At 50.5% G+C, this 16,049-nt stretch overlaps 1 protein-coding gene across 3 annotated transcripts in view; it reads left to right on the forward strand.

Annotated features, from left to right (window-relative positions):
* Positions 1-297: 297 nt before the first annotated feature.
* Positions 298-16,049, forward strand: part of rbl1 (retinoblastoma-like 1 (p107)) — an 83,870-nt gene continuing 68,118 nt past the window's right edge. For all 3 annotated transcript variants that reach the window (XM_086005939.1, XM_086005938.1, XM_086005941.1), the window contains exons 1-4: positions 298-1,351; positions 11,648-11,781; positions 13,092-13,292; positions 14,590-14,654. In XM_086005939.1, coding sequence (XP_085862065.1) covers positions 1,202-1,351; positions 11,648-11,781; positions 13,092-13,292; positions 14,590-14,654 — 550 coding nt within the window. In that variant the 5' untranslated portion in view covers positions 298-1,201. The remainder of the gene's footprint in view (positions 1,352-11,647; positions 11,782-13,091; positions 13,293-14,589; positions 14,655-16,049) is intronic.

Raw genomic sequence — 16,049 nt, forward strand, 5'->3', positions numbered from 1 at the left:
CTCCCCCCCTACCCCCCCTCTCCTCCCCACCCCCACCCCCAGCCTGCTATAACTCACCGCTCTGCCTGTACATCGTCATCTTGCTCTTCAGCCACAGTCAAAACTCCTGAAGTTCAGTACAACTTTCTGAAAAAGCAAAATACTGCGGATGCTGGAAATCTGAAATAACAACAGAAAATGCTGGAAATACTCAACAGGCCAGGCAGCATCCGGGGAGAGAGAGAGAGAGAGAGTCAACGGTTCCAGTTCTGAGGTCGGGTCCCAGACCTGAAACGTTAACTCTAATTCTCTCTCCAGGGATGCTGCCTGGCCTGCTGAGTAGGTGCAGCATTTTCTGTTGTATCAACTTTTTGAAAAGCGGGCGGGGTTAGGGGTCACAGGGTGATGGGAGGGAACTACATCTCCCAGCGGCCACTACGCGAAAGTAGTCCACACCCCGTCACTTGCTGCTGTAGCCCGATCCATCCGCTTCCCCGTCCCGACAGCGACAGGAGCTGAAACCGGCACAGTGTGAGTGTACGCGACTTCTGAGGAGAAATTCGAGTGATGAAGAACGAATGTGAAGAGGAGCGGGCGGCGCCGGGGCAGAGGGACTAGTTTGCGGCGGCGGCGATGGCGCGGGCGGTGCGGCAGCAAGTTTTGGCGCCAGTGGGCGGGCGCGCGGTGCAGTGTGGGATCGCTGGCTGTCCGAGCGGCAGCGGCGGGAGAGAGGGAGCGTGAGACTGGGGGAGAGGTGTGAGGAGAGAGAGAGTGTGTGAGGAGAGAGAGAGGGCCAGTGAGAGAGAGTGTGAGGGGAGAGTTAGCCCGGCTCAACCGCCACACCCAGCCCAGGCACTGAGCCCGGCTCACACATCCAGTCCGAGCGGCGGCGGGGGGGGGGAGAGAGACTGGGTCAGTCAGAGAGGGGGAAAGTTAACTCAGCCCGGCACGTCCACCACACCCAGCCTCAGCTCGGCTCACACACCCAGCCCGGGCTGTCCGAGCGGCGGGAGCGTGTGAGGGGAGTCAGTGAGAGAGGGGGAGAGTTAGCTCGGCACGGCACGGCCCGGCCGCCACACCCAGCCTCAGCCCGGGCTGTCCGAGCGGCGAGAGAGAGAGAGCGGGGGGAGAGTCAGCTCAGCCCGTCCGCCACACCCCGCCCAGGAACTGAGACAGGCTCACACACCCAGCCCGGGGCCCGGGCCCCTCCAGGGGCGAGGCGATGCCGAGCGGGGACGGTGCGGCCGGCGAGAGGCAGCGGCGGGACCGCGAGAGTTTCGACAAGCTGTGCCAGGACCTGAACATGGACCAGGAGACGGGCCGGGAGGCCTGGGACACCTTCCAGCGCATCGGGCAGAACTACACGCTGGAGGTGAGAGCCCGGCCCAGCCCGGGGATAATAACCGGGACAGTCCGGGCCCGGGGATCATAACCGGGACAGCCCGGGCCCGGGGATCATAACCGGGACAGCCCGGGCCCGGGGATAGTAACCGGGACAGACCAGGGATAATAACCGGGACAGCCCGGGCCCGGGGATAGTAACCGGGACAGCCCGGCCCGGGGATAGTAAGCGGGACGGCCCGGCCCGGGGATAGTAACCGGGACAGACCAGCCTGGGGATAATAACCGGGACAGCCCGGGCCCGGGGATCATAACCGGGACAGCCCGGCCCGGGGATAGTAACCGGGACAGCCCGGGCCCGGGGATAATAACCGGGACAGACCGGCCCGGGGATAATGACCGGGCCCGGGGATAATAACCGGGACGGCCCGGCCCGGGGATAATAACCGGGACAGACCGGCCTGGGGATAGTAACCGGGACGGCCCGGCCCGGGGATAGTAACCGGGACAGCCCGGGCCCGGGGATAGTAACCGGGACAGCCCGGCCCGGGGATAATAACCGGGACGGCCCGGCCCGGGGATAATAACCGGGACGGCCCGGCCCGGCCCGGGGATAGTAACCGGGACGGCCCGGCCCGGGGATAGTAACCGGGACAGACCAGCCTGGGGATAATAACCGGGACAGCCCAGGGATAATAACCGGGACGGCCCGGCCCGGGGATAGTAACCGGGACGGCCCGGGGATAGTAACCGGGACGGCCCGGGGATAGTAACCGGGACAGACCAGCCTGGGGATAATAACCGGGACAGCCCGGCCCGGGGATAGTAACCGGGACAGCCCAGGGATAATAACCGGGACGGCCCGGCCCGGGGATAGTAACCGGGACAGACCAGGGATAATAACCGGGACAGCCCGGGCCCGGGGATAGTAACCGGGACAGCCCGGCCCGGGGATAGTAAGCGGGACGGCCCGGCCCGGGGATAGTAACCGGGACAGACCAGCCTGGGGATAATAACCGGGACAGCCCAGGGATAATAACCGGGACGGCCCAGCCCGGGGATAGTAACCGGGACAGACCAGCCTGGGGATAATAACCGGGACAGCCCGGGGATAGTAACCGGGACAGCCCGGCCCGGGGATAGTAACCGGGACAGCCCAGGGATAATAACCGGGACGGCCCGGCCCGGGGATAGTAACCGGGACAGACCAGCCTGGGGATACTAACCGGGACAGACCGGGCCCGGGGATAATAACCGGGACAGCCCGGCCCGGTGATAATAACCGGGACAGCCCGGGGATAGTAACCGGGACAGCTCGGCCCGGGGATAATAACCAGGACAGCCCGGCCCGGGGATAATAACCGGGACAGCCAGGGCCCGGGGATAATAACCAGGACAGCCCGGCCCGGGGATAATAACCGGGACAGCCAGGGCCCGGGGATAATAACCGGGACAGCCCGGGCCCGGGGATAGTAACCGGGACAGCCCAGCCCAGGGATAATAACCGGGACAGCCAGGGCCCGGGGATAATAACCGGGACAGCCCAGCCCAGGCCGATAATAACTGGGATAGCCCGGCCCAGGCCGATAATAACCGGGACAGCCCGGCCCAGGCCGATAATAACCGGGACAGCCCGGCCCGGAGATAATAACCGGGACAGCCCGGCCCGGGGATAATAACCGGGACAGCCCGAGCCCGGTGATAATAACCAGGACAGCCCGGCCCAGGCCGATAATAACCGGGACAGCCCGGCCCAGGCCGATAATAACCGGGATGGGCTGGGGATAATAACCGGGACAGGGATAATAACCGGGACAGACCGGGACGGGGATAATAACCGGGACAGACCGGGACGGGGATAATAACCGGGACAGACCGGGACGGGGATAATAACCGGGACAGACCGGGCCGGGGATAATAACCGGGACAGCCCGGGCCGATAATAACCGGGACAGCCCGGGCCAGGGATAATAACCGGGACAGCCCGGGCCGATAATAACCAGGACAGCCCGGGCCAGGGATAATAACCGGGACAGCCCGGGCCGGCCCGGGGATAATAGCCGGGACAGCCCGGCCCGGGGATAGTAGTTGAGACAGCCCGGACCAATAATAACCGAGGCTGTCCAAATAGAATGAGTAACCCAGAGCCAATAATCAACTGGAACAATCCCGAATTGGTCAATAATTAATAACTGGGACAGATAATGCCACAACAGCATCTTTGGGTCAATAATCAGAGCAAATTGTGGTCCATCCAAAACTGGATGTAGGTCAAGCAGTCTGACAGCACAGAAACAGTGGAGGGATCAAGAGAAGGAGTGGTGAGGTAGAGCTGGGTGTCGGCGTACGTGTGGAAGCTGGCGCAGTGTCTGGATGGTGTCATAAAGGCGTAGCATGTAGATGAGGAAGAGTCAGTGCCAAGGATAGCTCCTTGGACGTCTAATGATGGTGCAAGGTTGGTAAGAGAAGCCATTGGTAGAGATGCACTGGCTACAATTGCTTAGGAAAGAGTGGAACCAAGCAAGGACAATCCCACTGAGCACAACAGAGGAGAGTTATTGGAGGATGGTGGACTCTGTCAAAGGCTGCATAGAGTTGAGGACAGATAATGCAATATGATGACAGTCACAGGGAAAGTTGTTTGTTTTTTTGATCAGGGCTGTATCGATGCTTGATGTACTTGTAGAGTCAGCCGTGGCTCAGTGGGTAGTACCCTCGCCGCACTGTCGGAGGGGCAGTACTGAGGGAGTGCTGCACTGTCGGAGGGGCAGTACTGAGGTAGTGCTGCACTGTCGGAGGGGCAGTACTGAGGGAGCGCTGCACTGTCGGAGGGGCAGTACTGAGGGAGCGCCGCACTGTCGGAGGGGCAGTACTGAGGGAGTGCTGCACTGTCGGAGGGGCAGTACTGAGGGAGCGCTGCACTGTCGGAGGGGCAGTACTGAGGGAGCGCTGCACTGTCGGAGGGGCAGTACTGAGGGAGCGCCGCACTGTCGGAGGGGCAGTACTGAGGGAGTGCTGCACTGTCGGAGGGGCAGTACTGAGGGAGCGCCGCACTGTCAGAGGGGCAGTACTGAGGCAGCGCCGCACTGTTGGAGGGGCAGTACTGAGGGAGCGCCGCACTGTCGGAGGGGCAGTACTGAGGGAGCGCCGCACTGTCGGAGGGGCAGTACCGAGGGAGCGCCGCACTGTCGGAGGGGCAGTACCAAGGGAGCGCCGCACTGTCAGAGGGGCAGTACTGAGGGAGTGCTGCACTGTCGGAGGTGCCGTCTTTCAGATGAGACGTTAAACCCAGGTCCCGTCTGCCCTCTCAGGTGGATGTAAAAGATCCCATGGCACTATTTTGAAGAAGAGCAGTGGAGTTCTCTCCCTGGTGTCCTGGCCAATGTTTATCCCTCAATCAACATCAGTAAAACAGATTACCTGGTCATTATCACATTGCTGTGTGTGGGATCTTGCTGTGCACAAATTGGCTGTCGCGTTTCCTACATTATAACAGTGACTAGGTCAGGCAGTTTAACTTTGGTAATGGGGAAGCTTTTGGGAAACAAAAATCAGGGACAAAGTTAACGGTCACTTGGACAAGTGTGGATTAATTAAGGAAAGCCAGCCTGGATTTGTTAAAGGCAAATTGTGTTTAACTAACTTGATCGAGGTTTTTGATGAGGTAACAGAGAGGGTTGATGAGGACAATGCAGTTGACGTGGTGTACATGGATTTCCAAAGGGCATTTGATAAAGTGCCACATAATAGGCTTACCAGCCCATGGAATAAAAGGGACAGTGGCAGCGTGGATACGAAATTGGCTAAGTGACAGAAAACAGAGTAGTGGTGAACGGTTGTTTTTCAGACTGGAGGAAGGTATACAGTGGTGTTCCCCAGGGGTCGGTACTAGGACCACTGCTTTTCTTGATATATATTATTTCAAAATTTGCAGATGACACTAATCTTGGAAGTATAGTGAACAGTGAGGAGGAGAGTGATAGACTTCAAGACAGACAAGCTGGTGAAATGGGCGGACATGTGACAGATTAAATTCAACACAGAAAAGTGCGAAGTGATACATTTTGGTAGGAAGAACGAGGAAAGGCAATATAAGCTAAAGGGTACAATCCTAAAGGGGGTGCATGAACAGAGAGACCTGGGATATATGTTCACAAATCGTTGAAGGTGGCAGGGCAGGTTGAGGAAAGCGGTTAAAAAAGCATACGGGATCCTGGGCTTCATAAATAGCAGTGTAGAGTACAAAAGCAAGGAAGTTATGATGAACCTGTATAAAACACCGGTTCGGCCTCAACTGGAATACTGTGTCCAATTCTGGGCACCGCACTTTAGGAAGGATGTGAAGGCCTTCGAGAGGTTGCAGAAAAGATTTACGAGAATGATTCCAGGGATGAGGGACTTCAGTTACTTTGAGAGGCTGGAGAAGCTGGGGTTGTTCTCCTTAGAGCAGAGAAGGTTGAGAGGAGATTTGATCAAGGTGTTCAAAATCATGAGGGGTCTGGACAGAGTAGATAGAGAGAAACTGTTCCCATTGGCGGAAGGGTCGAGAACCAGAGGACACAGATTTAAGGTGATTGGTAGAAGAACCAAAGGCGACAATCTTTTTTACGCAGCGAGTGATTAGGATGTGGAATGCACTGACTGAAAGGGTGGTGGAGGCAGACTCAGTCGTGGTTTTCTAAAGGGAGCTGGAGAAGTACCTGAGGGCGGGGGGGGGGGGGGAATGTGCGGGGCTCCGGGGAAAGGGGGGATGGGACTAGCTAAAGTGCTCTTGCAGAGAGCCGGCACGGGCCAAATGGCCTCCTGTGCTGTAACCATTCGATGATTCTACACTTCAAAAAGTACTTCATTGGCTGTAAAGTGCTTTGGGATGTCCGGTGATTGTGAAAGGCGCTATAGAAATGCAAGTCTTTTTTTTTTCCTTATTTGAATGATACATTGAAGCGAGGAAACTTGTTTGCAAATGTAAACTGGTACAAAACATCAGTGAACATTAAAGCGCAAAGAAGAGTGGACATTATGCAGTGACATGTGGAGCAACTGAAAGATTTAAAAAAAGTAATTCTAAGTTGTGGACGTCGCTGGCGAAGCCGGCATTTATTGCCCATCCCTAATTGCGCTGAGAAGGTGGTGAACCGCTGCTGTCCATGTGGTGAAGGTGCTCCAACAACGGTGTTGGGTCGGGAGTTGCAGGATTTTGACCCTTGAAGCAGTTTGATACAGCTGAATGCCTTACTAAGCCACTTCAGAGGGCAGTTAAGAGTCAGCCATGTTGGTGTGGGATTGGAGTCACATATAGGCCTGACTGGGTACGGACAACAGGTTTCCTTCCCTAAAGGACATTAGTTGGATTTTTACAACAATTTAACAGCTTCATGGACACTTTTACTGTTACCAGCTTTTTATTTCCAGATTTTCTTTTTACTGAATTCAAATTCTCAAAGTGAGAACTCACGTTTTCTGGATTATTGGTCCAGGCCTCTGAATTGCTAGTCCAGTAATATACACTACCGTACCTGGTAAATAGACCTAATTGAAAATGAAGAATTTGTGGTCAACTAGTATTCACTGCTGAGCATTTCTGTGATCTGTGATGTTCCTTTAACAAGAGAGGATGTGACGTGTACACTGGTTAGCTTTTAAATACAGGCGGCAGCTGCACGCCCACGTGATGTGGTAGATCTTGCCCAGGGTTTGCTGTTTTACTCTTCTCTGATTTGGTTTCTCTGGATGTTCAGTTGCTTCCTTTCCCTAGTAAGTGGAGATTGTTACTGTGCACCCTACAAGTCAATAGCTGTATAAACATCTGGAAAGGGAGAGATAGATTTTAAGTGATTAAATACTTTTATTGCAACTGACAGTAAACTCATCCTAAATTTATAATTTGACTAATTTACAAAGCTATAAATTAGGTTTTTATTTGGGGTTTTTTATTGCAGATTTTGTGTCTGCCCATTTCCCACAAAAATAAAACTGAGGAATGTTTCACTCATTAATAGTCTTACCAGCATGCACGTCCTGAATGTTAAACTTACATTTATATAGCATCTGGGCTATTATTGGCCTGGATGAGGTTGCAAAGCTAGAGTGGTGCAGGTCATGGAGAGATTTGAAGATGAATATAGAGATTTTTAATTCAGTGTGTTGGGAGACGGAGCCAATGTAGATCACAATAGGGACAGCTGAGTTAGAGTTTATGGAGGATGGAAGGTCAGCAAGGCACTGGAGAAATCTAGTCCAGACAAAAGCGTGGATAAGAGATTCGGCAGCAGTGTGAATGAGGTACGGCTGGGGACAGGTGATGATGTGGAGCTGGAAGTAAGTAATTCTGGTGGTGGATAGGTTGTAGGGTTTGAACCTCAGATGTGGGTCGAACAGGACACCGAGGTTTTGCTTGGTCTGCTTCAGCCTGAACAAGTGCAGGGAGGCAAATGGAGTCAGTGGCAAGGTGGAGGTTGAAAATAATGGCTCAGGTCTTCCTGATGTTCAGTTCAAGGAAATTGTGACGACAGCACAAAAATAATAATTAGGGCAGGAAAAAAGAGCTGGGTGCCATTAGCATGTAGATGAGGACAAGGAGCAGACCAAGCATAGATTCTTAGAGGACTCCAGAGATGACAGAGCAGGAAGAGGGACCATTGCTGGAGACGCACAGGCTGCGTTCAGACAGGTAAGTGTCGAACCATGTGGGCAATACCACAGAAACGGACAGTGGCAGAGAGTCAATGGAGGAGGATGGTGTGGTTGATAGTATCAAACACTGCGGAGCGGTTGAGGAAAAGGAAAGAACGCACCATAGAATGTAATTTACGACTTTTCCAAGAGTGATCTCTTGCCTTGAGCAAGATAGAACCCAGACTCGAACAGCGAGTTTTGGGTCCAGAGCTAGGAGACGGTGAGTGCAAATGGAGGTTAGAGGTGGGGTGGTAGTTGAAGAGGACGAATGGGTCAAGGGTAGGCTTTTTGAGGAAAGGAATGATGATGGTTGTCCTGTTTTGAAAGGGAGAGGGATGGTACTTTAGCAGCGAGACACTTAGAATGTTGGCAAGCATGGGGTCGGGGTGGGTAGTTGAGTGGTCAGGAATTGCATTGAAAGGAATCAAGGGAGCTGGAGGTGGGTGTCATGGAAGAGATGATTTTGGAGAGTCTAGGTGGAGATGGAAGAGGAGCCGCAGAGTAACATGAGATTTTTTTTATTCGTTCCTGGGATGTGAGCCGCCTTCTCAAACCGCTGCAGTCCGTTTGGTGAAGGTGCTCCCACAGTGCTGTTAGGGAGGGAGTTCCAGGATTTTGACCCAGCCATGATGAAGGAACGGCAATATATTTCCAAGTCAGGATGGTGTGTAACTTGGAGGAAAACTTGCAGGTGATGGTGTTCCCATGCGCTTGCTGCCCTTGTCCTTTAGGTGGTAGAGGTTGCGGGTTTGGGAGGTGCTGCCGAAGAAGCCTTGGCGAGTTGCTGCAGTGCATTTTGTAGATGGTTCACACTGCAGCCACGGTGCACCGGTGGTGGAGGGAGTGAATGCTTAAGGTGGTAGATGGGGTGCCAATCTAGCGGGCTGCTTTGTCCTGGATGGTGTCGAGCTTCTTGAGTGTTGTTGGAGCTGCACTCATCCAGGCAAGTGGAGAGTATTCCATCACACTCCTGACTCGTGCCTTGTAGATGGTGGAAAGGCTTTGGGGAGTCAGGAGGTGAGACACTCGCCGCAGAATACCCAGCCTCTGATCTGCTCTTGTAGCCACAGTATTTATGTGGCTGGTCCAGTTAAGTTTCTGGTTAATGGTGACCCCCGCCCCCCCCCCCAGGATGTTGATGGTGGGGGATTTGGTGATGGTAATGTCATTGAATGTCAAGAGGCGGTGATTAGACTCTCGCTTGTTGAAGATAGTCATTGCCTGGCACTTGTGTGGTGAGAATGTTACTTGCCACTTATCAACCCAAGCCTGAATGTCATCCAGGTCTTGTTGCATGTGGGCATGGACTGCTTCATTATCTGAGGAGTTGTGAATGGCGCTGAACACTGTGCAGTCATCAGCGAACATCCCCATTTCTGACTTTATGTTGGAGGGATGGTCATTGATGAAGCAGCTGAAGATGGTTGGCCTAGGACACTGCCCTGAGGAACTCCTGCAGCGATATCCTGGGGCTGTGATGATTGACCTCCAACAACCACAACCATCTTCCTTTGTGCTAGGTATGACTCCAGCCAGCAGAGAGTTTTCCCCTGATTCCCATTGACTTCAATTTTACTAGGTCTCCTTGATGCCACACTCGGTCAAATGCTGCCTTGATGTCGAGGGCAGTCACTCATCTCACCTCTGGAATTCAGCTCATGTGTCCATGTTTGGACCAAGGCTGTATTGAGGTCGGGAGCCGAGTGGTCCTGGCGGAACCCAAACTGGGCATCAGTGAGCAGGTTTATTGGTGAGTAAGTGCAGCTTGATAGCTCAGTCGACGACACCTTCCATCTGCTGATTATTGAGAGTAGACTGATGGGGCGATAATTGGCAGGATTGGATTTGTCCTTTTTGTAGATAGGACATACCTGGGCAGTTTTTCACATTGTCGGGTAGATGCCGGTGTTGTAGCTGTACTGGAGCAGCTTGGCTAGAGGCGCGGCTAGTTTTGGAGCACAAGTCTTCAGCACGATAGCCAGAATGTTGTCAGGGCCGTTGCTGCGTTACTTGATATCACGTAGAGTGAATCGAATTGGCTGAAACTGGCTTCTGCGATGGTGGGGACCTCAGGAGGAGGCCGCTAGGGGTCATCCACTTGGCACTTCAGGCTGAAGATGATTGCAAACTATTCAGCCTTGTTTTTTGCACTCACATGCTGGGTTCCATCATCATTGAGGATGGGGATATTCATGGACCCTCCTCCCGTTAGTTGTTTAATTGTCCACCACCATTCACGACTGGATGTGGCAGGACTGCAGAGCTTTGATCTGATCCGTTGATTGTGGGATCGCTTAGCTTTGTCTATAGCATGCTGCCTCTGCTGTTTAGCATGCATGTAGTCCTGTGTTGCAGTTTCCCCAGGTTGGCACCTCATTTTTAGGTATGCTTGGTGCTGCTCCTCATATGCTCTTCTGCACTCATTGAACCAGGGTTGATCCCCTGGCTTGATGATAATGGTAGAGTGAGGGACATGCCAGGCCATGAGTTTACAGATTGTGATGGAATACAATTCTGCTGCTGCTAATGGCTCACAGCGCCCAGTTTTGAGCTGCTAAATCTGTTCTGAATCTATCCCATTTAGCACGGTGGTAATGCTACACAACACAATGGAGGGTGTCCTCAGTGTGAAGACGAGAATTTGTCTCCACAAGAACTGGGCGGTGGTCACTGCTACCAGTGCTGTCATGGACAGATGTATCTGTGACAGGTAGATTGGTGAGGACGTGGTCAAGTAGGTTTTTCCCTCGTGTTGGTTCTCTCACCACCTGCCGCAGTCCTAGTCTGGCAGCTATGTCCTTCAGGACTCGGTCAGTAGTGTTGCTACCGAGCCACTCTTGGTGATGGACATTGAAGTCCCCACCCAGAGTACATTCTGTGCCCTTGCTACCCTCAGTGCTCCTTCCAAGTGGTGTTCAACGTGGAGGAATACTGATTCATCAGCTGAGGGAGGGTGGTAGGTGGTAATCAGCAGTAGGTTTCCTTGCCAGTGCTTGGCCTGAGATAGAGTGCGTTGGAGACTCCACGGAAGGTAGGAGCAGTAGGGCAAAGGAAGGGGAGATAGCGGCAGAGGCAGCTGCATGGATGGTCCCCTTTTAAGATTAAGAAATCTATGAGCTCTTGACACTTAGGGACACAAATTTGTTCCTAAGTTCACTCCTAGCCCTACTTAAATTTCCTGTTTTACTATAATTGCTCAGAACTTGCCTGTTCCACCATCTATACTGAGTATTTTGATCATGGACACACAAGACTACAAACAGTGACATCAGTGTTAGGAATTGGATGTGCTCATGTCATCCCACTACACCTGCTTCAAGGCGCCCTGTAAATGGGAATGTGTCATTGGATGAGGACAGGATTAGGCTGATGCTGTCCATGATTGAATAACTCATCTAGCATGAACAAAGGTTGTTGAATGAGGTATTTCAGGGCCTGTGGATCTATTAACACAGCATGAATCAGCACATGCAGGAGAGATGGGGTGAATTTTCTTTTAAATGAAGTTCCACATTACAGCATTGATGAAAAATAACAGCTTGATTTATTTAAAAGTGTCCCTGTAAGAAGTAGGGATTAGTTGTGTCTTCTGTCAAAGTTTCAGTAATAGTTTTTAATGTTTGTTATAAAGTTTCCATTTTTTTGTTTTTAGGGAGAAACTCTGCACTGGCTTGCTTGTGCCTTGTATGTGGCCTGCCGAAAAAGCCTCACACCAACAGTTGGCAAGGGAATGATGGAAGGAAACTGTGTTTCACTGACGAGAATCCTCCGCTCGTCAAAGTTAAGGTAACAGTCGTCCTTTATTCCAGATTTGGATGCAGAGCACAGTAGAAGTGAAGGACCTATTGTCTGACATGGAGCAGTGTTGATGTTCTTTGGAAAGACTCACAGTCTCTCAGTCCTGACTGAGGGATCTTGCAGTGGGCAAGATGTGGTGTTTAAAAAAGAACACTGCTTTGGGCTTCGGATCACGGTGGGAATTCTATCTGCATCCTAGATTTGGAAAGTTATGATTTACTAATGTATGACATCCCTGTAGAATACACAAAGAAAGAGATGGCCAATAGCTTGAAGAGGTGAGTTTTAAGGAGGACAGGGAGGTGAAGAAGCGAGGGGATTCCAGAGCATTAGGCCTGGGCAGCTGAAGGCACAGCTACCAGTGGTGGGGTGAGGAGGGAGAAGATACAAAAGAGGTCAGTCAGAGGAATAGAGATTTTGGCAGAGGTTATAGCATTGGTGGAGGTTACAGAGATGGGGAGGGGTAAGGCCATGGAGGGATTTAAACATGTTTGCAGATATTTAAGCACATCACAGAACTGATTTTTATTTGTTACTCGTGCACTAGAATTTATTACCCCTCCCCCACAGCTGCAGTGTGATCTAAAATATCAAGACCTGTGGTTTCCTTGTTAACATATATGCGACATACAACACACTGGCTGCCATGTATTATTTCATTTGTTCCCAGTAGTCTGCATCAACAGAGAAGATTTACAAAGTTATGCTACTTACAAAGCTTTTTTTAACTTATCCCTTTTCAACATTCAACCTGTTACAAAGAATTATTGTTAGTATTCATTTATTTTTGTTTATTTCCATTTTTATTTGAACAAAAACTTTTCAAATAGCGCACACTGCTGACATCTGAAATCCTGATTTTTGAAGGCATTACTGAGAGTGCGCGAGGAAGCTGATTTAAAATTGGTAGGAATGGTAAATAATCTGTGGTGCAGTGCATTGGACCACTAGCCTACAACTGGTGGAACCTAATAGTTTTCTACCCAGCCTCCCTTTCAATGAGTTCCCAGTCTCAGTCATGTTTATCCTAGGAGATGGATTCATTAAAAGTGTATCATAAATGCAAAAGAAAAGTGTTACAGGAGTAAACTTTATTTGCTGCACAAGCATTTACTACAGCTTCCTGAACTTCTGCAATAACAGCAGTAGTCAAATTGAGAAAGTTTGTAGAAGAGCTAAAAATAGAGGTTTAACACTTCTGCTCTGCATCAACAATTGTTTCATTTGCAGAAGTCTGTTCCGGTCTTTCAGTGTATCTCATTTCTCTTCACCTGGCTCCATTCTTACTCGGTTTACAGCCTAATCCAGTTCTTCAGCAAGATGAAGAAATGGGCAGACATGGCCAACTTATCTCAAGAATTCCGAGAACGAGTGGAGCAGCTGGAAAGGAATTTTGAAGTCTCAACTGTTATTTTCAAAAAATTTGAACCTATATTTTTGGACATGTTTCAAAACCGTCACGAGGATCCGCCTCGGCTGCAGAGAAGCAGGAAGCAGAGGTAAATTATTTCTCTGTTTAATCATGGTAGCCTTAATCTCCAGTGTAATCTTAGAGCTCTTGTGCCTGTATATTAGGTAGCTAACAACAACTTATATATTAATATAGCGCCTTTAACGTAATAAAGTATCCCAAGGCGCTTAACAGCAGTGTTATAAAAAAAACTGACCGACAAGTTTAAATCCCAATACTAAAGCATTGGACAGCAGTGATCTGCTGCTCCCTGTTGGAGAAGGTGACTGATGTGAAGAACTGATTCTGGGTGCAGGGGATGTGGACAGTATAAACTCATGGAAATAAATCATATGAAAGCATTTGCTCAATGACAGTGAGAACAAAATGAAAACTTGTGTGGCAGAAAGTCAGCCAGCTAACCTTCGAGTTTCCCCACTATTTTATCCTGTCTTGAAGGCAGCAATTTATCCTGGGCTATGGTTCTGTGGGTGGCAACATTGGCTTTCCACAGTTCTATAGTCCAGTAACACTGACTGTCCAGTTCTCATGTGACTTGCATCGACTGGAATCAGGCTCCTGTGTAATTGTCCCAGCAAGAATCCCTGCCTTCAGGAGAGAAGAAGTAAGGAGAGAAAACATTGGAAGAGTATATTTAAGGGGGGTAAGGGCTTGCTTTATCAATCTTTTTTTCTCCACCTCTACCCCAGTTGTCTAAGCAGTCTCTAGATATTGTCCAATGTAACAATACTGAATCTAGTAATGGGGGTAAAAATTGCTCTCCTGATAGCTTTGTGGCTTTACACAATGAATAATTAAGTCATACAGATCAGGAAGTCCCAGGTTTGACCATTTGATCTGTGCAGAGTTAGCCTAGATGAACTATGTGTGGTAGGAGTGCAGTGCTACAGTTGGCCTGTGTGTGCATGTGTATGTTGGGTAAGAACAGTGAGACTTGTGTTTAATGCCCCTGTGGTTGAACAGACTGCCAGCAGTCACTGTCAAGTCTCACACATGAATAATAGCTACTGGGGTGAGGTAGTGCAGTGTGCGAGGTGTCAGTGAAACCATACCCCAGCAAGGAATCAACATCTACCGGGAGAATTGAGAAAAATTGCTAAGACAAAATTCAAAGAAATAAGAGATATTGGGGGGAAAATTCGGTTGCTTTGTGCCTCCTAATAGCGCCCCGCTTCCCTCTTGGGGCACTACCATTCAATTTCGGCTGCTGGGGCGCTAATTTTTTCAGGTTTAGCGCCCCGGCGAAGTTAGCGCCCCAAAAGGGGCGCAACTCAATTTTTCCCCCATTCTGTTTATAATGCAAAGATGTGTTCCTTTTCTTACAGACGCCTTCCATGCAGTGCAACTGATGCTTTTAGTTTTTGCTGGACCTTGTTTGTGTACACTAAAGGTAAGAGACTTCGCTCTTCTGTTCTCCATTTTATCAGTTATGGTAGTTGCTGTCGATATACAAGTTTATACCATATAGAACTGTAATGTCTGTACCTTTAAGAGAGGAACTATCTTTTACAGCCCCTGTATACTGCAGTACCAGTAGTGACCACACCTGTATATAACACCGTGTAGTAATTTGTACAGTTAGTTCCAGCGTACCCTCTGTTCAGTAAACACCTGTTATTACCGTTCTCCTGCAGTCCGTGTGTTATTTATACGCGGACACTACAGTGGCGACGAGCAGGTTCGAACTCGCCTGCAGTACTGCATCACCTCACGGGGATCCATCCCTAAAAAGAAGCTTCTTGGAGGTCGAAGCCAGAGCAACGGGCGTTGACCGCGGGCAACCGCCCAGTGATCCATCGGAGTTCAGAGAATCGCAGGGGAGGCTGTGGAGAGCTGGGCTTGGTTTTCCAGTCAAGGTGTTCCAGCAAATCGGGCTGGTAGCAGGTAGTGCGCTGACCCTTCCCGGACTGCGGCGGGCTAGAGCTCGATCGAGCGGCTCTGCAAGGGGGCCGAGCAGCGTCGTCGGGAAGAAAAAGAGAGAGAGAGGGTGGAGCGCACAGGGCGCGGCCGGTGCTCAAGAGCCGGGCAGCGTTAAAGAAAATTTTAAAAGGGGAAAGGAAAAGAGACGCGCAGTGGACAGCGTCAAAGAAGAATAAAACTAAGAAAATTAATTAACAAAAGAGAGACGCGCGAAATCCACAGGGCGCTGCCATTACTATTTAGAACGCTAGGAGCAGCGTTGGCAGCAGCGGGGGAAGAAGGAAAAGCGCGGGAGGCGCCATTTTAATCCATTGGGGACGAAGGAAAAGCGCGGGAGGCACCATTTTAAACCACCCAAGATGCCGAAGAGTGGCAGCATCACTGCTTTCGACAACGAAATAGAAGACTGGACCACGTATGTGGAAAGAATTGAAGTGTACTGCAAGGCAAATGAGGTGGCCGATGAAAAGAAGGCGTCGGTATTATTGAATTTGATGGGCGCGAGAATGTACGGCCTATTGCGGAATTTAATTACCCCAGCTAAACCAATGGAGAAAAGCTTTGAAGAGATTGTCAGTATCTTACAGGAACATCTAAACCCTACACTGCTGCTGATAGCAGAAAGATTCAAGTTCCATAAAAGAAACCAGCACAAAGACGAAAGTAATGCTGACTATCTTACGGAACTACGCAAGTTATCGAAACACTGCCAGTTCGGAGCAGGACTGGCAGATACCTTAAGGGATAAGTTTGTCTGCGGGCTCCAGAGTGAAGGAACCCAGAAACGACTACTTTCGGAAAAGGACCTTACGCTAGAAAAGGCTTTCAGCGTTGCAGTATCCTACGAAGCAGCAGCACGGGAGCT

This window comes from Somniosus microcephalus, chromosome 13 (genome assembly GCF_052327205.1).
Source record: "Somniosus microcephalus isolate GS21.2 chromosome 13, FLI_Smic_1.0, whole genome shotgun sequence".
In the NCBI taxonomy this organism is placed as follows: Eukaryota; Metazoa; Chordata; class Chondrichthyes; order Squaliformes; family Somniosidae; genus Somniosus; species Somniosus microcephalus.